Source organism: Medicago sativa, chromosome 4, assembly GCF_051527215.1.
Source record: "Medicago sativa cultivar Bolivia chromosome 4, Bolivia_mono, whole genome shotgun sequence".
Classification (NCBI taxonomy): Eukaryota; Viridiplantae; Streptophyta; class Magnoliopsida; order Fabales; family Fabaceae; genus Medicago; species Medicago sativa.
Window position 1 is genome coordinate 71953249 of NC_140752.1, and position 23400 is coordinate 71976648.

Below are 23400 nucleotides of genomic sequence, written 5' to 3' on the forward strand. Positions count from 1 at the left end.
TGGCACCTAGAGCTATCGGTGGAACCCTTCTCTTTTATTTTTAAATTCCAGAAGAAACAAGGGTGTTCATAAATTAAGGGGTGTGCACATCATCTGACATGTCAACATGTGAGTTGGCATTACATGGAGAATCATAACTCAAATATGTTTTTTCATCTGCACTTATTAAATCCAACATATTGCATTCTTAGGAGATAATATAGCTCTATCTTAAAAACATAATGGATCATTCATGTTGTGCAATAGATTTGGATACGTGCTCTGAACAATAGTTGAAAGTGGATCGCCAAAGCTAGGAATCAACAAATCTTGTGGTATCTAGACTGTGATATCCACATCATTAGCTTCTCCAATACTTCCATCACAAATTCTCAAAATCCACTCTGAAAAATTCATTCTTTCTTCAACGTCAAAATATGTGCTTTCAATTAAAAGTCTCATGTTTGTAATCAATGTAAGCACTTCATAGTAACTTGAAAAACAAGAAATTATATTAGAATAAACAACTTATTGTCTTGTTCCTTTAGGTATAACAGGACGAATCTGAAGAAAATCTACACCAAAAATCTACACCAAAATCTACATCAACAACTTTAAAACAATTAATGTTTGTGCAACATAAGTGCTTTTCCCCATATGATTAGCCTTGCATGACGTATTAAATCAACTAATAGGTCTTTTAGAAATATATTACACATCGAGCGCATTCATCAACATTTATAGGAATGACAAACCTTGAGTGTGTAGTTCTTCCACCATGAATTAGCAATGCAGCTATCTCACTTGATGCTACAAATAGAACAATATCACCCATTGACCTTAGTTCTGTAGACATTGCCCTCCAAATGTAAGTCTTGTCAGCTCCTCCATAACCATAAAGAAAAAATAGACCCCGTCTTTTTTCTTCAACCCTTTTCATAATCCGATCATTTACACTACGTTCAATGATCACTGTTGACATCAATTTCCGATGCTCCTCAGCCAAAGTTGACTGTATGCATGCCATAGTTCAACTCATCGTAAATCAATCTATTGTGTGTCTTGGGTAACAATTTCCAATCTATTGTGGGATTTATGAGAAACCACCCACAACACATTAGTTATAGTTGGAGTGATACCTATTTTAAAGGATCAATCAATGTAAGTGTTAACTGCATATAATAAAAACTTGCTCCGCTGGTACGGTACTTATTTTCAAGGATCGAACACAAGTTAATGCGCAGATGATGAAAACAACTGATGTACTTATTTTTAAGGCTATAGTAAACTTCTTAGGACTGTTAATTTATCTATTTTGAAGGCTATAATGACTTTTTAGTGAGTGCTAATTTCTCTATTTTAAGGTCAATCAAATAGAAAAGCATTCAACACCATGGCATGATAGATTCAATATTTCAATATCGTTTTTAAAAATAAATGAAAACAATTAATAAAATTGCACAACATGGCATTATAGATTCAACATTTCAATATTATTTTAAAAAATAAGTGAAAACAATTGATAAAAAATTGCTACTTAAGAGAAAATGTATCTTTATTTTAGAGGAGAGAATGTATCTGTAAGAGAGAAACAATGGTATGCACAATGCAAGTTTAATTGTAGAACCAAATTTGCAATTTGGGGTGAATAATATTAATGCTGATTGTTACAAAGTGGCACACGAGATGCAAGAAATGAATTGATACTAACATACAATAATTTCTTTAGCACCAAAACTTTTTACGTTTGGATTCATTGGGTTTATTAGACCTTCCCAGTTGTTCTTTCCTTCTAATTCGTTCAGCATTTGAGGAATAATATTGGTGAATTAGTAGGTTATTTGGAAAGGAAGAAGATTTTGGTTTTGTGGTTGGTATATATTTTGAAAAGAGAGGTTGGGAATATGAAAGAGAGATGGCTCGTTCGTTGGACATGGAGATATATATATATATATATATATATATATATATATATGAGTTTTCCTAGAAGCCACCCATGAATGTGTCTTTTAGCAACCTACACCTGAAGGTGTGATTTCCACTTTTTAGTTATAATTTTTCTAAAAGACATCTTCATAAAATGTGTCTTCTAGCAAAACCTTATATATATATATATGGGTAATGCTACAACACACCCACCAATTTTGATGAAGGTGTGTTTTAGCATTGAACACCTTCTTGTTTGGACTAAAAAACCACAACCTTCCTTTTTGAAAACAAGTTCAGTTGAAGGACAAATATGTAATTAACAATTCATTATTAATATTTTTTTATTCTTGCTCTTATCTCCCTTTTTGTAAAACAAAAAAGTTCTTCTTCCACAATCAAAGACATACGCAGGTACAGAGAAAGAAAAATTGGGGATTCTCACCAATACCCTTCATCACTATATTTTTGTTGTTTTAATTATCACCAAATTATCTCCATGGATGTTTGTAAGCTTTCCTTAAACATTTTTCTTGAAACAAAAATGAAGCTTAATTTCTTTTATGGAAGAAACTCCAATCGAACATTAAAATAAATATAAAAATATTGAAGAAAAGAACATCAAATTATTATAAGATTTTAATAAGAACTGCATCCACTACAGACAAAAATAAAACATCAGCACTTCACAGGAGTTTGGATTCCGGAATGGAAGAACGGTTGTCATGTTTTCCGAAACAAACACATCTTAAATTTTGTTGTTGACCGAGGTTGATGAAGGACAAAGTTTAAGGATTCTGACGTAGGAGGATGCGAAAGTGGTGATGGCAGCGGCGGTGCGGCGTTGAAGAGCTGGGATGGAACCATTGAGCCAAGAAAGAGATGCTGCGTGATTCTAAGTTGAGTTGGGGAGAGAGCAAGATTAACAAAATATTAATTAATAATGAAGTGTGAATTACATATTTGTCCTTCAACTTTACTTGTTTTTAAAAAGGAAGGTTGTGGTTTTTTGGTCCAAACAAGAAGGTGTTCAATGCTAAAACACACCTTCATCTAAATTGGTGGGTGTGTTGTAGCATTACCATATATATATATAAATGAGAGGACTTTTTTAATGAAAGGGTGAGAGGATGAAATATTGGCCATTGGATTAGTTAGATGGCTGAGATTAAAAACACACTCAAAAGGTCACGTGGCTTTCTCTTTCTTTTTTTTTTTTTTTTTTTGAAACGGCAAATATTATTCACGTCGAGATAATGCAAGGCGCACAACTACTCGCGGATAAAAGGAATAAGTAACATACAAGGGTGCCGCATATATACGGAACACCCAATAGCCCAAAGCTTCAGACAATGAGGCTAAAGTATACTCTCATGAAGAACATATTCTTACATCAAAATACATTTTTTTTAGGGATCTTACATCAAAATACCTATTGGTCCCGTTTGTTTAAGATTATTATTATTTTTTTGATAATTTTTTAGAGGTATTTTTTTAATATTTTAAAAATATTTTATTATAGATTAAAACAAAAGTGATTTTGATATAAAAAATGATGATTTTTTCTTTAGAGATTTTTAAGAAAAGAATGTTGTGTTTGTTTAAAATTATAAAATTAAAGTTTGTATTTTTGTCTCTTTTATTTTATTTGAAACAACTAATGTTTATAAAAAAGATATTATGCTAGCTGTTAATAAATCTCAATTATTAACCATCTCTATGAATGGCTCAAAAAATAATAATAAGTATCTATATGAAAACAAGGAATTTTTACATGCTTACTTCCCTCTATATGTATCAGAACAATAGCGTTCCAGTTTCAAGTCCGTTTATATCACTTTTTGAGATATTATCTGTTTTGAATGTAAATTCTTTAAAGTTTTGTAAAATGTGAATGTTGTTTATAAATTACCTTTGACCATTATTTTTAAAGAACATGACATTTTTTAAGTAGTGGTTCTAACATTTTTGGTTAAGAAAACAACAAAATTGTTGTCTAGAAAATTTTGAAATGGTTTAGAAATTGGGTTCACATCTCCTATAAGAGAAATAAAGTCTCACAACAATACACATATAGTGCAATTCCATTACCATGTGTAGTTGAACTGGCCAACAAAGATTATATTTTCCACTTTTCCAAGATATATATGTCTCCTCCAACTAACTAGCATACAAATATTTCAAAAGCTAATTTCTCACACTGATGCTTATAAATCTCCTCATGACATTCAGAAAGGATCCAAAGATAAATGTTTCTCTAATTTTAAGACAGTGCATAACTTCAATTTTAAAATTTATTCCTTTAAAATAATCGATAAATTGAGTTGGAGTGAGGTTATGCATGGACCATGGTTGTGTAGAATCTGTAGATATATAATGGTTCCATTTACAGAATCACAGCCGGCCACTAAGGACAAATGGAAGTGAGGACCAGTGATTGTTGTGTTTTGAAACCTCGTTATGGCGTGCCTTGGAGTGTCATCATCGTATGGAGACTTGGACCACCATGAACAAAACAGATTCACCGGGACCGCATTCAGTCACAATCCTGCATCCACGCGGTCTCCACTTCAACTACGGTTGGATCAAGATCGGACAATTCATCATTTTTGGTTTGATGTTTGGTGCGTAAAATAGGATTAAGGGAAGCACATTTCGTCCGGAAAAACTTGAAACAATGGACTTTTATCCTCACATAAGTTGATCTTGCTTACAATAATCAAACTAATCAATCTTGTAAAAAAAAATCAAACTAATCAAGCTTTAGAAAAGTATAAAGAAGCTGCATGAATACACTAGTACATATATATGATTCTAAACCGATTTTCAAAATCTTTCTAAGCTGGTTTTTGACACGCGCTCGCAAGTGCACGAGTTTATCATCTTAATAAAAAATTATCTTTTCTCATGGACCTAAGTGCTTAGCTAAATTTGTTTTGAATGTTTGATTTTGTTTTGAAAGTATGCAATTTATAAAATATTGACTTGAAATCATTTGAGTTCATCACAACAAATGAACAATTCCAAATCCCAATCCTTTCCGATGTTGCGGGAAATTATTGCCTAACGATGATGTAGCTCTAAAATACACCCTCCGGTCACTATTATAAGCAAAAATCTACATTTTAGATTCATTCATTTATTGATGCACATGGTCTTTATTATAGACCACATACATCATTCATTTATTGATTCATACATTTTGCTTATATTAGTGACCGGAGGGTGTATCATTTGCTCTCTTTTAGGATATTCATACAGAGGCGGCAACACTGCAAACTCCAACAACACCCTCCTCCTCTCATCCATTGGAAACTACATCTCCATCAACAACCTTCGTAAATTTGATGTATATGAATAACATAGTTTTTTTTTGGCTAAAATATGGTATTAGTCCCTGCAAAATAGGCCAGTTTTGGTTTTAGTCCCTGCAATTTTTTTTTATAGTTTTTGGTCCCTGCAAAAATAGGTCAGTTTTGGTTTTAGTCCCTGCAATTTTTTTTTTATAGTTTTTGGTCCCTGCAAAAATAGGCCAGTTTTGGTTTTAGTCCCTGCAAATTTTTTTTTTTACTTTTTGGTCCCTGCAAATTTTTATTTTTTTTGGAAATAGTCCCTGACCCCAATTATGTGATGATTTGTCACTTTTGTGCATATGTGGCATATGTGCTTACTTAATAAAAAGAATATTATTTTTTATAATTTATATAACAATAATTATTTTTTAATTAAAAAATAATAATAAAACAGATACAATAATTATTTTTTAATTTATAAAAGTGACAAATCATCACATAACTGGGGTCTGAGACTATTTCCAAAAACAAAATTTTTTGCAGGGACCAAAACCTATAAAAAAAATTTGCAGGGACTAAAACCAAAACTGACCTATTTTTGCAGGGACCAAAAACTATAAAAAAAATTTGCAGGGACTAAAACCAAAACTGACCTATTTTGCAGGGACCAATACCATATTTTAGCCTTTTTTTTTTTATTTCATTCATGGTGGTGGCTTAAGGTTTATAAGCCTCATACTTTTTTCAATTTTCATGCTTGGTGGACCAAACCATTAGTTTGTCCAGGTTACTTCGGTGGGATTTAGTATGGGAAAGGAGAGTTGTTTCCCACCATGGGAAAGTTAATTTCATCCATTAGATTAAATGAAGAACACACTCTTATCATACTCCCTCTATACTAGATTATTTTTTTGCACTACCTTCCACCCTCTCTTTCATGTCCCCATTCACCTACAGCCACCACCACCACCACCAAACTAAGGCATTTGCTTCCATCCTTCTTTGTTCTTACGCAGCCATCATCACCGTAAACATTACAAACTCATAAAACACCAACATCAACAACTTGTTAACTCAACTAAAATTATTCATTCCTTGAAACCCCAATATTTTTTTTAAACCCATGACCATTTGTTCACCCAATCCCTCTATTCCTCATTTTATATTAAACCATGATTGATGTGTTCATCTTTAATCCTTCACTGTTATCATCACGCTAATTCCAAACCTATTAATACAATTTTTTTTCTTCCAATTTCCATAATTTTTTACAGAAATGGGTTAAAGTTCAAGATGATTGGAAAAGGTATCCATAGAGAAAGATATAGTTTAATACAACGGTGATGCTAAAATTTACATGATATTACAGTATGATTCCTATCTAATACAGTAATTGATAGAAAGCATTTAGTGTTTTGTGTTCAATCATCTCGACAAGAAATAAAGAAACAAGAACAAAAGTGGTTGTTGTGGTAATTACTTGTTCCAGCAATTACAATGAAGAGTTAATATCAAAATCAGTGGTGCTGTGGTGGTTTATTGGTGTCTGGTTGATGATGGCAAGGTTGAAGACAAAGGGGAAAAAATTTAGTGGAGAGAGACTATGATAAAATCAGTGTCCCTCTTTGATCTAATGGTTAAGATTTAATTTCCCATGATGGGAAACAACTATGCTTTCCCATACTAAATTCCACCGGTTACTTCACCTTGTAATGCAGTAATTTGGTTGCAGCTATTTTTTTGTTTTGCTTTTTGTCTTTTGAAACTTTGTACAATTTCCTGGTTAGGCACATCATGTGCTTGACTTGGTCGTTTTTTTCTCCGATATTTATTTAATTATCTCTTTGGCTTCTTCAATAAAAAAAAGTCACAATTTAATGATATATACTATTTACATAACTTACTTTAACCATATTTTTTAGCTAATATATAAGTATAAATATTACTCTCTCCGTCCCGGAATAACTGACCCATTTTCTAAAAAAAAGTGTCCCAAAATAACTGACTCATTTCAATTTTCAATACAACTTTCATCATTCCCAATACAATATAACACTAAATAATACTACTTTTATCATTCCCAATACAATATATTCCACTTTCCCCTTTATTTATACATTTTTCTTAATATGTGTGAAAAACAAAATTGTGTCAATTAAATTGGGACGGAGGTAGTAACAAATAAGATGTTCGTTTTATATCGATGAATATTTTCAAAATATCAAATTTTATAATTTTTTATCATAAATAATTAAAGATATTAATATTTAATAGTCAAACACCCCTCAAATACATCCTATATGATGGTCCTTCAATCTTCTCGAGCCGTCGCTGCACAACAAAAAACTTGTTTGTTAAAACTTTCTTTTTAAAGGTTGCTGCCTCTATTTTTTTGACTATTGACAATTCAAAGCAAATTATTTCAAATTTAACAAAAGGAGTTATTAAAAAAAAAACTAGCCGCCACTCCTTATCCTTCTAAGAGAAGGCATTACTCTAAATTGTTTTTGTTCTTTTTCTTGTATTTAAATGAAATGGTTTCACATCTATTTATCCTGTTATCTGGTAGTTTCGTCATGTAAGTGTGACGATATTGTTTTTGTTTCTTGTCTTGTTGTAACATAATTTATTTGATTTTTCATATTTGTACGGTGTTAGTTTAACTCAACTCAGATTGACGGACTTGATTGTTTATTGTCAATTACAAATACAAGCAATGACTTTGACTTCGTTACATATCATTAGTATTCCCAACCCTATTTTATTGTCATGTTTGTATGTATTTTGCCATTTTTTCTATAAATATGGTATTGTGAGTTTGTTTACAAATTCATTCACTGAAATTTTAACAACTTTAAAATTTGCATTGATGTAATTTTTATTAATTTGAATGAATAAATATTGTCCGTTTAGTAAAAAAACAGAAAGGTGTTATGGACTATTAAATATTCCATTTTTAAGAAATAAAAAAATTATATTCATTCAGTGAAGATAGAAATTAAATATTCATCAAACATCGTCATCTGGCTACCGAGATTAATAAGTAAACCTACTCCTTCTTTTTAGGATAATTTGTTGGTTGGTGAGGTTAACAAGTAAACCTACTACTTCTTCTAACAATTTGGCATTATGTTATTGTCTGGTTAATTTAATATTGTGTTCATATACATATAACTCTGGCCTATCATAGACCATGCAGTACGCGTGGTGGTGTATGTGCATTAAATTAATGGGTCGTGCTAACCAGTGCCCTCGGGGCACGGGTTAAGCATACCAAAAAAGGAAATTATTACCATAAAAGGAAATTATTTTTGACTTTTTATACATTAATTACACAATTTCAATACATTACTTACTATATAATTTAGGAAACATTTTTCTGACAAAAAAAATATTAATTTAGGAAAAATGACATCCCATATTTCAGTTGTATTTAAACAAACAATCTTTAGATTAATTATGTGCTAGCATAGAATAATAAACCATCTCTCAGAGTATGACTATGAAGAGTGGTGAAGGTAAGGTTGTGTGTGTAACAGGTGCTTCAGGTTACATTGCTTCATGGGTTGTTAAGTTTCTTCTCCAACGTGGTTATACTGTTAGAGCCACTGTTCGTGACCCTAGTCAGTACCTCTTTCTCCTTGTCTAAATTTAAATTTGTTTCATTAATTTTTTGGTGTTTTATTCATTATGAATGAGTGATTTTTTTTTTCCTCCATATATATAGGTAATTCCAATAGGGTTGATCACTTGCTTAAACTTGATGGTGCTAAGGAAAGGTTACTACTCTTTAAGGCAGATTTACTAGAAGAAGGTTCCTTTGATTCTGTTATTCAAGGATGCCATGGTGTCTTTCATACTGCTTCACCCGTTCATTTTGTCGTCACCGACCCTCAGGTCAAGCATTATATGTGTGTGTTAGAGAGAATTTTTGTTAACGTATTTTGGCCATGTCGTATTTTGTAACATGCAAATGAGCTTCTTAGAGTAAAAATATCAAAAAGGAAATTATTAATGTAAAGCTTTTAATTTCTTTGCAAAATAGAGCAGTATAATCATGTTTATTGATTTTTTAATGTTGTGTTTTACTTATTTCAGACGCAATTAATCGATCCTGCGGTGAAGGGAACTCTTAATATTGTGAAGTCATGTGCAAAATCACCGTCTGTAAAACGAGTTGTTTTAACTTCCTCTATTGCCACAGCTTTATATAGTGGAAAACCTCGAACTCCAGAAGTTGAGGTTGATGAGACGTGGTTTTCGAATCAAGATTTCTTATGGCAAAATAAGGTACTGTGTAATGTGCTCTTTTCCATTCACTAGACAATTATTGAGCAATAATTAATGTTGATGTAGTTGTTATAATATTAATAATGCTAATACGAACTTGTATATTTCAGATGTGGTATCAATTTGCAAAGACTTCAGCTGAGGAAGCTGCAACAAAATTTCTAACAGAAAACAACATCGACTACATTGTTATGAATCCAGCCGTGGCAATAGGGCCTCTCTTACAATCAGAGATTAACGAAAGTTCCACTTTAATTCTTGACTTAATAAATGGTACTAACTTCTATTTGCTACTGAAAATTTTACACTAATTTTTTCATCTTTCAAGAGTAAAAAATCCAATAAAAAATGAGTCAATTGCTTGATGCACAGGTTCGGAAACATATATGAATGCTGCTTTTGGATGGATTAATGTGAAGGATATTGCAAATGCACATATTCAAGCATATGAGAATGCTTCAGCTAGTGGAAGATATTGTTTGGTTGAAAGAGTGATACATTTCTCTGAACTTGCTAAGATTTTGCGTGACATGTACCCAACATTACAAATTCCAGACAAGTAAGTTTGATTATTTAATTAATTACCATGCTCTATTTAAAAAAAAGTTTTTTCTTCTAACTTTTCCAACTAATAGTAATAATGTATTATTTTCATTTTGTGAACTATGTTATCAGGTGTGCAGACGATAAGCCTTTGATGCAAACATTTCAAGTTTCCAAAGAAAAGGCAAAGACCTTGGGAGTTGAATTTATTCCCCTGGAAGTGAGCCTGAGAGAGATAGTTGAAAGTTTCAAAGATAAAAAGTTTGCTAACTTCTAATTTGTGATATACATTGATGAAAAAATTAATGATTTCTTTGTAATCACGTTTTGGTTTCACAAACTCTGCATAAGGATGAGTTATTTGTTAATGTCAAATAAGGCTAGGTACTGTGTCAAACCAAGCCGTCTTAAATTTTCTTTTTACACCTCACTTTGCTTTGCAACTACAATTAGGAATGTTTTGTGATCATATTATATTATTGTTTTTTGAATTCATTTGTTTTTTATGATCCATTTCATAGTGGCTAGAATTTAAATAGAGCAACTAATGAAATATTTGAAAGAGAATTTTTCTTTTCCCACCTTCCTCACTTCTCACTCTCGCACTTCAAATTTTTCAAAATATCACCGTTCGAACTGTATAATCGAAAGTACATTTAAATTGGAGAACCAAAATTCTGATGAAGAAAAAAGTTAAATTGGAGGACCAAAAAATGAATTTTTAAAATAAGGGTTCAAATTTTCATTTTTTTTATATTAAAAGTTAAGGAATCAAAAGTGTATTTAAAAGTAAAAAAATAATTATAGCAACACAAAGCTAACTATTTGAATTTTAGTAAAAAAAAAAATTATATTATCGCCGGTTGAGGGTTGGCACAAAAAGATTCCAACAATGATTTTTCTTTTGATGAATGATTGAAACAATCATTTATTTATTTTTCTATACTTATTCATTGTGCTATTTTCTCACTATCTCTCCTCCTATAGCATCTTCAAACTATCACATAACTTTTTTTATACACAATATTTCCCAACAAATTCAATATTCAAATTTTTGTTTTAAGGTCAACGGATAGGCCTAAAAAGTTAGAGACAGAGGATTCGTACCGAAATTTACCCGCTACCTGTTTGTTTAATAATAAAAAGCAAATTAGTTGGTGAGGTCTATTTAACCAAAGTCTTGTTTAGAATAATAAACCATCTATGAGTCTATTATTGATAAGATCATAAGAAATTGAGAAGATGAATAGCAGTGAAGGAAAGGTAGTTTGTGTAACAGGTGCTTCAGGTTATATTGCTTCATGGCTTGTCAAGTTTCTCCTTCAACGTGGTTACACTGTTAGAGCCACTGTTCGTGATCCAAGTTAGTATTTACCAACCAATATTACTTACTTCTTGTCTAATGTTTTGTTTCATGTTTATTTTGTGTTTCATTATGAATGAGTGACTGATTTTACTTGTCCAAAAAAAATGAATTAGTGATTTTATTTTATTATGTATAGGTAATCCTAATAAGGTTGACCATTTACTTAAACTTGATGGTGCTAAAGAAAGGTTGCAACTCTTTAAGGCAGATCTATTAGAAGAAGGTTCATTTGACTATGTTGTTCAGGGTTGTCATGGTGTCTTTCATACTGCTTCACCAGCGCATTTTGTTGTCGACGATCCTCAGGTCACTTTCATAGTGTTTTTATATATACGATTTTTTGTTAACGTACCTTAGCCGTGTATTTTGATTTTTATGAATTTTCTATATATATCGGTGCCGTATCCGTATTGTACTATAGGGCTTATTAGAGTAATAGTGACATTATTAATGAAAAGCTTTTCAATCCCACAGGAAGAACAATTGCATTGTTAAAATTAATTGAAATTTTGCTTATTGTAACATGCATTTCCACATTTGGGTGCTTCTTATTGATGATATGTATTGTTCAATGACACTTTAAATAATGAGATTATTAGTTTTGAGTTTAGACATTATCACAAAAATATGTTTGTCAAGTCTCAAGAAGATAGTATGTATAAATATAGGGTAAAAGTAAGCAAATGATCCCCGCAATATCAAGCGTTTTGATTTCAGTCCCTGTAATTTGTTTTACTTTGATATATATATATATTTCAAATGTTGTAAATATGCAAATTATCTCTTTTTGTTTTTGGTCCTTGTTATTTTGTTTTAGTCCTTGCAAAATTGATTTATATTGGATTTAGTCCTTCTAATACATAGAACATTTTGAGTTTAGTCCCTCAAAATAAGGACTAAAGTGAATTATAAGGACTAATTTCAATATGAACAAAGCACCAAAAACCAAAACAAAAGATTTTATATGTGCAAGGACTAAAACTAAAAGAATATTTTTAGAGGGACTAAAACCGCTTGATATTTATTGGAACCATTTGCATATTTAAGCCATAAATATATTAGCACACATTATATATCTTTGCAATTTGCAAAACAGAGCAGTTCATGTGTTATTGACTTTTGAGTGTTTGGTTTTCATTACTTCAGACACAATTAATTGATCCTGCTGTGAAGGGAAGTCTTAATGTTTTGAAGTCATGTGCAAAATCGCCGTCTGTGAAACGGGTTGTTTTTACTTCTTCTATTGCTACAGCTTTGTATAATGGAACACCTCGAACCCCAGACACCGTAGTTGATGAGACGTGGTTTTCAAATCTAGATCTCTTATGGGAACAAAAGGTGCTCCCCTTTTCCTTGAACTTATTCTCGGTAATGAAATTTGAAGATAGTGCAAGTAGAACATGTTATAGAAAACCGGCACACCACTGTTAGTCTTTCTGTTAGTTATAATAATGCTCATGTGATGCGTATTTTTCTTACTTTGATATTCAGATGTGGTATCAATTTGCAAAGGTTTCAGCTGAGGAAGCCGCAACAAAATTTCTAACAGAAAACGACATTGACTACGTTGTTATGAATCCAGCGGTGACGATAGGGCCTCTCTTGCAACCAGAGCTTAACGGAAGTTCCTCCTTAATTTTTGACTTAATAAATGGTAACTTTTGTTTACTGATAATTAAAATGTAGTTATTTGAAATATTTACACGAATTTTTTCATCAAATTTGTTTTCCGAGTAAAAACATCCAAAAATAATAGACTTCACTTTTAATTCAGCGACTCAATCTCTTGATGCAGGTTCACAAACATTTCTGAATGCTACTTTTGGATGGATCAATGTGAAGGATGTTGCGAACGCGCATATTCATGCATATGAGGATGCTTCAGCTAGTGGAAGATATTGTTTGGCTGAAAGAGTTGCACACATATCTGAACTTGCTATTATTTTGCGTGATATGTACCAGACATTACAAATCCCAGACAAGTAATTTTAATTATTGAATTAATTGCCATGATATATTTAAAAACTTAATTTTTTTTTTTTCTAACTTAATTGTCTAATATTTACATTTTGTGAACTATGTAATCAGGTGTGCAGGCGATAAGCCTTTGATGCAAACATTTCAGATTTCCAAAGAAAAGGCAAAGACCTTGGGAGTTGAATTTATTCCCCTGGAAGTGAGCCTTAGAGAGATAGTAGAAAGTTTCAAAGAAAAAGAATTTGCTAACTTTAATGAGGAAAAATGTTGATAATTGTAATCACGGTTTTGTTGTAACTTTGACTATGCGTTTGTATCATTTTTGAATGTTCTTACCCTCCTCTGACTTAAGCTTGCATGTTTGTAATCACTGAATTATTTATCCAAACACGCCATAAATATCATCCAGCATACACATTAGTATTACACTTTCATCTTCCTTTGGATGAATGTGGCACCTGAGTAATGTATAAAACTTTTTTATGAAATAAAATATCCAATTACATAAACTTGTGACTTTGAGAATTCTGACCTTATTGCATGACAGATCCCAAACCACCAATTTTAAAACACGAAACAATTGAATCATCGTGCGCCTTCTTCGCCCAATTATGTTAGGATATATGTAACTTTTATGTTAGAACTGATTAGCATTCATTCAAGTGCTAAGTTTTCTCAGCATTTGAAGAAATATGGCAATGCAAAGAGAAAACTGCTTTGCCTTTCTGTGCCTCATCAACAATGACGTGTTATTTACAATGTAGGGGGTTGACCTCCAGTGCAGGAGGTGTCCTTCCTTCGCTGGTGACTGGATATTAAGAAGACAGTACATGGATAATAGACGAAATCAATTCAGGATCCAAGAACATCGTTATGCCAAAATGCCACCAGTACGTATATTATTTAATGTATAGTATTGGTCGCTACTGCAAAATGTCCATGGTAATAACACTTCTGGGCCAAACTATCTTTTCTTGGTGGATTTAGAATCCACAGAATCATCTATTCATCAAGTAAAACAGGCTCAAAAAACACTTGAACTCTACATATAAATTATAGTTGCCAATCTATGGTACCAATCCCCTTTTGTTCCAGAAGTTGGTTAGTTCTAGAGAAGTGCCTATTCAGAGAAAATCAAATAAACACAGTAAAGAGTAAGAATGAAAAATTGCTTAGATTGATAAAAGGAAAACTGATCAGGTGATTTTTACATTTAGATCTTATAATGTTGAAGGTCTGAGTTTCAACTTGCGTCAAGAGTCTTTAACAAAGCTTCAGTGCAAGATATAATTCAATAAACTAGTGGAAGTGACAGCTCTGACTCAAGGGCGAGGCTTCAACCGTCTTTGCTTTGAGTCTCCTCCGAAACAAAATATAAGCAAAAACGTACTCGTATTAATTTGACCTAAATTTTGAACGTTCCACAGATTGTATCACAGTTGTTTTCTTCTCTCTCTCATTCTCCAAATCATGCTGCACATATTTTTTTTTCTGATTTAGTATTTCTTCATAACAAATGTCTCATGTGCCGTTCTTTTTCAGACAAACTTAAGCCTCGTCGTGAATGCCTATTTCATATATACACAAAGCAGAAAGTTTGAACATACTTTACAACACTGTTATATTAACACAATAAATATAATGCAAAAACAACCTTACTTGCAGCCAAAGAAACCTCTTTTCACAGTCAACACGGAGGGATGTTCAGCTTTCAGAATGTGATGCTTGGTTTGATCAATTAAGATTGCATGCAAGACACCAAAGTAAGCAGAATAATTTGCTTGTCACCAATGCAACAAATAAACATTCAACAGAATGTGATGCTTGCTTGTCGAACAAGCTGGACTATTATAAGACTACATCACTGATTCCATGTTTTGTTTTTATAGAATCATCCAACGGTAGCACCGAAGTTTCCCCTGAGCAGACTCTACCCACAGCAGAAACACGGTGCCTTCTTTCTTCTCTGAGATAGTCTTGAAGAATCCGTAAATTGTATATTTGGATGTGCATTTGCATTATCTTTATTCTTCCTACCTGAATTGAAAGCTAGTTACAAAATACTAGTATACAAAAAAAATAATGACATGTCCCCAACAGTTGTTTTCAACTTATTTTCAAAAGCTCTCTAAGCTAACTTATACATTAGCATTTATATTAATTAAGCTTTTTATCCAAATGGGACTTAAAGTTGTAAGACATATATTTAAAGATAAATTTAGAAACACCTGTCAAAATACAATTTTTAAACACAAAGAAAACAGCAACAAACAAAAACCATATAACAATTAAATTAATAAAAAAACTCAACTTCTAATCATGTTTAGATGAAAGATAGATGAATCTTGTACTATCTAATCTATCTATCTGTTGATAAGAAAGAAATTCAGAGGGATGATGAATATTAGTGATGAAGGAAAGGTGGTGTGTGTAACAGGTGGTTCAGGTTATATTGCTTCATGGCTTGTTAAGTTTCTTCTCCAACGTGGCTATACTGTTAGAGCCACTATTCGTGATCCAAGTCAGTGCTTCGTTCTCCTTGTCTAAATTTTTTGTTTCAGTTATTTATTTGGTGTTTCAATGCTTATGAATGAGTGATTTTTTTTCATATTTATAGGTAATCCTAATAAGGTTGATCACTTGCTTAAACTTGATGGTGCAAAGGAAAGATTGCAACTATTTAATGCAGATCTATTAGAAGAAGGTTCCTTTGACTCTGCTATTCAGGGTTGTCATGGTGTCTTTCATATCGCTTCTCCGTGTCTTTTCGTTGTCACCGACCCTCAGGTCACCTTCTTTTACATTTGATTAGATGTGGTTTGAACATGTGTTTATAAGTTGAGGTAATCTTTGACTTATAAGTCGGTTTTGTAAATCCTTTAAAAAAAAGGTCGGTTTTGTAAAGTTGAGTCAGGTTCAACCAAAAATTCTAAGACTATGCATTTGAGTTTCTTACTGCTAACAAAAATGACATTATTAATGTTATTTTCCTTATTTCAGACACAGTTAATCGATCCTGCAGTGAAGGGAACTCTAAATGTTCTTAAGTCATGTGCGAAATCACCATCTGTGAAACGCGTTGTTATAACTCTAGATTTCTTGCGGGAACAAAAGGTACTATATATATGTGATATCGAGTTTCCTTCAATCGGGTCTTCTTATGCCTTAGACGCTAATCAAATGAAAAAAGAGACAATATGTATTATGTTCGGTATATCGAAGGTCATAGCAGCCTGTATATAGGATGATAACCAATTAATGTTCTCGTTATTCTGAAAGGGGTCTTCAATAACCTCTATTCGTATTTGAGTCCTTATCAATCCAAATTCTTAATAGATGATTACTGAGCAATGTAGATGTTAATAATGCTTATGTTAATGCTTTATTTTGATAATATATATTCCAGATGTGGTATCAATTTGCAAAGACTGCAGCTGAGGAAGCTGCCACAAAATTTTTAACAGAAAACAACATCGACTACGTTGTTATAAATCCAACAGCGACGATAGGGCCTCTCTTGCAACCAGAGCTCAATGAAAGTTCCGCTTTCATTTTTCACTTAATAAATGGTACTAAACTTTTATTTGCTGCTGAATTTTTATTTCTTACAAATATTTATGTCATCTCTTATTTTCAACACTGGTACTTCATATGTGTTTGGTTCCACGGTGAATTGTTCTACAATTGATCTTACCTACCGCAAAAGGTGACTTTAGTTCAATGCATGCAACTGTTTTGTTTCTTATAATGTGTAACTTACTCTTGCAATAGTTGACTGTAAAGGGAGGAACACCCTTTACAAGTTCTTTTCATACCATATCTCTTTTTAATGTAGGACTTGAGTTTTTTCCAATATAATATCAATCGTGAACTAACATGTTGTTTGGTTGATATATATAGAAGAACTCGTTGTGTTAATCGCCTTTTTTATGAAACTGTGTTTTTTATTTTTCGGTTACAAATCTCAACGGCTTGATGCAGGTTCAAAAACATATAGAAATGCTGCTTTCGGATGGATCAACGTGAAGGATGTTGCAAACGCCCATATTAATGCATATGAAGATGCTTCAGCATGTGGAAGATATTGTTTGGCCGAAAGAGTGATGCATTTCTCTGAACTTGTAAACATTTTGCGTCGTTTGTATCCGACATTAAAAATTCCAGACAAGTAAGTTCTTTTTTTTTGTCAAATAGTCTAGTAGCTAGAATTCACCTTTTAAGGTGAATAAATGGGGTGTCCGAGGTTCGAACCCTCGTCCCCTCCATATAACAATGCATTGTCGGTAACACCTGAGCTATGCTCATGGGGACAGTTTTATACGATTAATTAACAAAATTATTCTCCACATACAATTTAATTATGTTTGCAAATTAGGCTTTCGATCTACAAAACTGTTACGTATTTGGTAAAAAAAAAACTGTTGTTCATTTTACATCTCACCTTTCCTTTCAATGAATAGGTAATAACTCACACATACAAAGTGCTTAGAAAATAGGTAATATGTGTAATAGGGTCCTTTTAGTTTGGACCAGCTATTGTTTTGGTCCAACTTACACCACTAGAATGACCTGTCATAGTAGGTTACAATCCTTTGGAAAGTTTTTCAATACACTAAAGCAAAATACAGTGGAGCAATACCTTTTCCGGTCTGTGTTTTATAATTTCCACTCTAATATTAGTTATCTAATTTTTTAGTAAAAAAAGAAAATCCAGTTACAAAACATGACATTTTTTTATACAATGAAACACGACATTAATATCTAATAAAAATAATAATTAAAAAAATCTAATAAAATTAAAATTTATATTTAACATGAATAAACATGATAAAATTAAGATAATATTATTTTTTCTCTCGGTGTTGACCTGAATAATCTATATCTTGTATAACAATATATTAAGGCAGTACATCTTTTTTTTTTTAGCTGTATTTTTTCTTTCATTTATATCCTTCATTAAAATTATTTATTTATTTTCATAAAATTATTCCAAATTATCAATTAAAAAATTAGTTAAATCTCATTAAAATAAGAACAACCCACAACACCAATAAGAGGAACTATTCGTAATAAAAGGAACAATATTGGACACTGTAAAAAACTTATTTGACTTTATATAAAAAAATGTGTTTTTGTGTGACATTTTCTCTTTTAATTTTACGTTTCACTTAAAAAAAGTTCTTTTATCGTTTTTTATCAATTAAAATGAACACGAAAGTGTCCGGCTTAACGCTAATTAAGATGGTAAAATTACAATTTAAATTTTTCAAGTCTTGAAAGCATGGATTAATTTTAATAAAAGAAATTAAACTAGCAAGAACACAGTTACTGCAAACAGAGAATTCTGAGCCACAATTACAAAGCAAATGTTCTTTCATATGTATAATTATTATCTTTAGATTCATTATGCACTAATATTATCGATTTAAATATAACTCGCGAAAATTTTTTGATTTAAATACAGACAAATGAGTTAACAATGAAGGACAAGAAATATGATTCGGTGCAACCAAGTAGAAGTAGGCAGAGAGAGGAAGCAACTTGCTGGACAAGTTCTCTAGATTATATCTAGACCGTTGGACAGAATTATTTTCAAATCTATGGCTTACATTTAACGGGTTCAAGTTGAACCAATATTTTTAGTGGTCCAAACTAAAAAGATCCTGTGTAATAACTTGAACCTTAATGTCGGTACAACATTTTTAGTTGTACTTACTAGGCTTTATGTACCTTACAACATAGTTAAAATTAATGCGTATTCAGATCCGTATTTACTGAATCTTTGTTTAAACAATGGGTAAATTTATTGGAACGTTGTTCGAATTATGTATTTAAAGATGTTGTTATTCCTTCCATCTTTTCTAACTAATTTTCCATTTTGTGAACTATGTTATCAGGTGTGCAGACGATAAATCTTTTATGCAAACATTTCAAGTTTCCAAAGAAAAGGCAAAGACCTTGGTAACTGATTTTATTCCCCTGGAAATGAGCCTCAAAGAGATCATAGAAAGCTTCAAAGAAAAAAAGGTTGCTAGTATGATATTTCATTGAGGAAAAAATGTTGATAATCTTAATCATGTTTTGGTTTCAGAAACTCTGCAGAAGGATGAGTTATTTATTAATGTGAAATAATGCTTGGTATTGTGTTAAACCAAGCCGTTTTCATTTTGTGAAATAAGGTCTAGCTTATTGCATAAATATTTATGCAAGTGTTCTAAAGAGTTTATAAAAATAGTTTATGATATGTTTATAGGTTGTTTTGATTCTATTTTCGTAAGTCGCTCTAAATGACCTATAGAAACAATTAATTCCCAACTTATTCATAAGAACTTATATGATGAGAGCTTATCATTAAACTCTTAAATAAGTTATTTATCCAAACACACCCTAAATATCGAGCCAGCATACACAATACACTTTTATCTTCCTTTGAGAATGCTGGCCTTATTTCTCTAAGCATAGTACATATTACATGACAGATCCCAAACCATCAATCTTAAAGCATGAAACACCTAAATCATTGCGTGCCTCCTTCACCTGATAATGTTAGGACGTGTAATTTTTATGTTAGAACTGATCAGCATTCATTCATGCGATAAGTTTTCTCAGCAGTTGAAGAAAGATGGCAATGCAAAGGGAAAACTGCTTTGCCATTTTGCTGCCTCGTCAACAATGACGAGTTGTTTCCAATGTCTTGGAACGGCATTCGCTTTGGAACTAGTAATCCACCTCTAGCAGCATGTGTTTTTCTTTCTCCGTTCCTTAAAACCTCACTGTGTTTTCTGTTTTCTGTAACATTACTACTTTTTTCCTTTGAGCTGCAAACTACTATTCGCTTCTCAAACTCTTTCTGTGTATCCAATGGAACCGATGGACATTTCGTCCCCTTAACTACATTTTGTTCATTCTGGAACTTTTTAAAATCAACACAGAGCATGGAAAGTTTTGCTTCAATCTCGTTTTTCTTACTTTCTGATGAAAGAGCTCTTTGTTTCCACTCTTGCACCTGTGTGAAAGAAAATACAAAGTTAATGCAAACAGGAAGCGCCAGAAATAAATGACTCCAACATATAATCCTTAGAAATGGAAACATGAAACACTAGAAGTAAACACAGTCCTAAGAGGTTGTTGAATTTAACAATAAACTTTATCTTACATTATTTTGTAGAGATTGGATTTGAGAATCAGAATGCAAGGCGCAATCTTTCCAGAAATCTCGTGAAGCATGCAGTTCTTCCATCTCTTCCCTCACCTGACCTAGCATCTCCTGCATTTGGGACCATTGTTCTGTCTCAACTCTAACTTGCTCCACTATTCTTCTTACAATAGTCTTGCAATGTCCTGAACACAGGTTCACTTCACATGACAAGTTTTCCTGCATGATTTGTCAATACACAATTTGATTAAGAATTGAATTCGTTCTTTTAATTCGGTTAGCCAAGAAGATTGTGTTTTCATGTGAACAAGGATGACCATCCTGCAATTTTATTTGCTATACAATGACGGTATAAATATTTTTTAAATTGTCAATCAATCATAATCGTATCTGACTTTAATCATATAAACCTTATACAAATGATGATTTGTGATTGGTTGACTGTTCTTAGGCTCATCTTGGGTCATAGCCGACCCCCACATAGTGGAATAAGGCTTGATTGTTGTTGTTGTCATCATCTTGGGTCATGACATTGTCGGTGTAAAATTTATAGTAACACTGCATTAAAATTAATCTCTTGAAAGATACACTAAGAAATTCAAATCAATTCACGTCCATAATTTTTTATTAATGGTGGGATTATTATAGTTGTATTTCATTGGATTATTGTAGTTTATATGATAAAAGACTAATTATTAACAATAATCTACAATCAACTAGTGGAAATGAAATCAAGAATATACCTGATGAGGTACTTGAAATTCAACTCTCTTGGAAGTTGAAGCAGAACTACTAGCAGTGGACAGAAGCAGTGAATTGTACTCTTCCTCCATTCTCTCTAATAATATCCCCTTTGACAATCCCTCCATTTTCCTTCTCAGAATCTCCACCTGCAAAGTTCAATAAAATTCATGAGAAACCAACACTAAAAAGGACAAAATAGCAAAAAGCATTTGTATGGCATGTTCGGACAAAATCAACAACTAGTCTTTGAAGTTCATCACATTCACTTTATCTAAATTACATAGCTCATTGGAGTTGAACTTTCACTCTATAAAATATAACTTATAAACATGGTTTGAATTTACATTATCTTAACAATCAAACAGATAAAAATTTCTAAAGATGGTGGTAAATTTTTTCACTTACATTCAGTTTTCCACTTGCAAGAACACTATTATCAAATCTGCTACTTTTTTTAACTGAAAAGCTAACATTTTCCATCTCTTCAAACTCCCTCAAATATATCCCTTCTGATGGTCCTCCGATCTTCTCGAGCCGTCTCTGCAGAACCGAAACTTGTTTGTCAAAATTTCTGTTATTCCTCCTTCCCTCAAAATCATTAACTGTTGATCTCTTTTGCAACTTCTTAAGCTTCTCTGTCAACTCATGAATTTCTTCATCCAAAACCCTATCAACATTCTTCCCTTCACAAATCTTTATTCTTCCCTGCATTCCACTTTCTAAGTTAAAGATCAAATCATGCAAACCAAACCATCATGTTAAAAACATGCATATAAATGAATCATACATAATTATAGTCTTACACCAGCTACTTGAAACTGAATTAGGCCAACTCATGATACATCAGCTACGACAATAACTTCTGTACTTTCAAAATTTCAACTGACATAAGTACTTATGAGATTGTTTGGAAGAGCTTATAGAAACACCTTATGATATGTCTAGTTTTAAACTTATTTCTGGTTGGACCGGTATATTTGAGCTTGTGCACTGACATAAGCACTGGTGTGACTGTTTGGGAGAACTTATGTAAACAGATGTATCAAATGTCTATGAGTTATTTTTAACTTATTTCCACAAGCTCTCAAGAATAGCTTCTGAAAGCAGCTAGTGCATGACAGAGTTTGCGTTCATTTTATCTTTTGTTATACGCACTTATAACTAACACATCTTTAAAGATAAACTTACACATCTCAAAATGCAATTTTTAAAGCCCAAACAAAAAATGAAAGTTTGAAAAAGAAAAATAAAGAGGAAAGTGAAACTAACAGAAACAAGGGTATGAACTGCAGATCTTAGAGTCCGTTCCATCTTTGAACGAGTCCTTTCCAACTTCTTAACTGCTATCTCTTTCTCCATCCTCAACAAGTTACACTCAGCTCTCAACATTTCCGCTTGAAACTTCCACTTCTCTTCCTCCAACAACGATCCATCACCTCTCTCAATAACAACTCTCTCCCTCCTCTCTTCACAACGATCCAACATCACCATTGGAACATTTATTGGAGCTTCAGCAGGTGCACGTTTCTCTCTGCCAAACAATGTCCCTAACATGTTACTGTTGAGGTCCCTCCGGGGAGCGGAGGAAGATGGGACTCTCCGACGAGGAGGACGGCGAGGAAAGTGTAGGATTCTTGGAGTTGGAGGAGGAGGTGGATGGTGGTGCCATTTGGATTTTCTTGATGATAATGCTGTGGACATTTTCTCATGCAGTGTAAGAAAAAACGAAGAGTGTTTGTAATTATAAGAAGGAAGGGAGGGGTATGAAAGGTATAAGAAGGAGGGTGTATGTAGTAGTAATAAATGGAAGAAGCGGTACTAGGCGTGCAACCTCGTGAAGAGGAAGAACAGAGATTTTGAAATGACAATAATAATAACAACGTTAGACTGTGTGCTTTTTGTGTGACTGTTATTTATTTCCCACCGTCGGGCACTGCCTCTTCATGGGAATTTGAAAAAGACTTCTCTTCTCTGGTTTTTTTTACCTAAAATGCCCTCCTTCCTTTCCCTCACTTTGGCTTACTCATTTGCCATTCATTAATCAAACCATAAATTATGTTTTTAATTTCATTATTATCATGATCATTTGCGAAATCATAAATTTAATTAATCATTTTCACTTTATT

The 23400-nt window shown here is 32.4% G+C and overlaps 4 protein-coding genes and 1 pseudogene across 5 annotated transcripts; 3 read left to right on the top strand and 2 right to left on the bottom strand.

The window, feature by feature from the left end:
- Nucleotides 1-318: 318 nt before the first annotated feature.
- On the bottom strand, nt 319-1006 carry LOC146931524 (uncharacterized). Its single transcript, XM_085707668.1, has 2 exons — nt 735-1006; nt 319-472 (listed from the first exon to the last, which is right to left on the bottom strand). The coding sequence occupies exons 1-2, from the start codon at nt 1004-1006 to the stop codon at nt 319-321; spliced, it is 426 nt and encodes a 141-aa protein (XP_085563794.1).
- A 7653-nt stretch (nt 1007-8659) lies between these two features.
- On the top strand, nt 8660-10522 carry LOC146931525 (cinnamoyl-CoA reductase CAD2-like). Its single transcript, XM_085703031.1, has 6 exons — nt 8660-8821; nt 8926-9095; nt 9297-9488; nt 9599-9761; nt 9861-10047; nt 10164-10522. The coding sequence occupies exons 1-6, from the start codon at nt 8695-8697 to the stop codon at nt 10306-10308; spliced, it is 984 nt and encodes a 327-aa protein (XP_085559157.1). The 5' UTR covers nt 8660-8694; the 3' UTR covers nt 10309-10522.
- Nucleotides 10523-11227: 705 nt separating this feature from the next.
- Nucleotides 11228-13422, top strand: LOC146931526 (cinnamoyl-CoA reductase CAD2-like; annotated as a pseudogene). Its single transcript, XR_015006752.1, has 5 exons — nt 11228-11394; nt 11534-11703; nt 12544-12735; nt 12889-13051; nt 13193-13422. The product of XR_015006752.1 is annotated as a cinnamoyl-CoA reductase CAD2-like (transcript).
- Nucleotides 13423-15771: 2349 nt separating this feature from the next.
- Nucleotides 15772-19498, top strand: LOC146931527 (cinnamoyl-CoA reductase CAD2-like). Its single transcript, XM_085707669.1, has 6 exons — nt 15772-15895; nt 15992-16161; nt 16375-16488; nt 16781-16943; nt 17275-17542; nt 19272-19498. Exons 1-6 carry the CDS (start codon nt 15772-15774, stop codon nt 19423-19425), a joined length of 993 nt encoding a protein of 330 aa, XP_085563795.1. The 3' UTR covers nt 19426-19498.
- Nucleotides 19499-19690: 192 nt separating this feature from the next.
- On the bottom strand, nt 19691-23216 carry LOC146931528 (myosin-like protein). The gene is made up of 5 exons (XM_085703030.1): nt 22544-23216; nt 21680-21979; nt 21274-21420; nt 20531-20749; nt 19691-20380 (listed from the first exon to the last, which is right to left on the bottom strand). The coding sequence occupies exons 1-5, from the start codon at nt 22973-22975 to the stop codon at nt 19952-19954; spliced, it is 1527 nt and encodes a 508-aa protein (XP_085559156.1). The 5' UTR covers nt 22976-23216; the 3' UTR covers nt 19691-19951.
- Nucleotides 23217-23400: the final 184 nt, after the last annotated feature.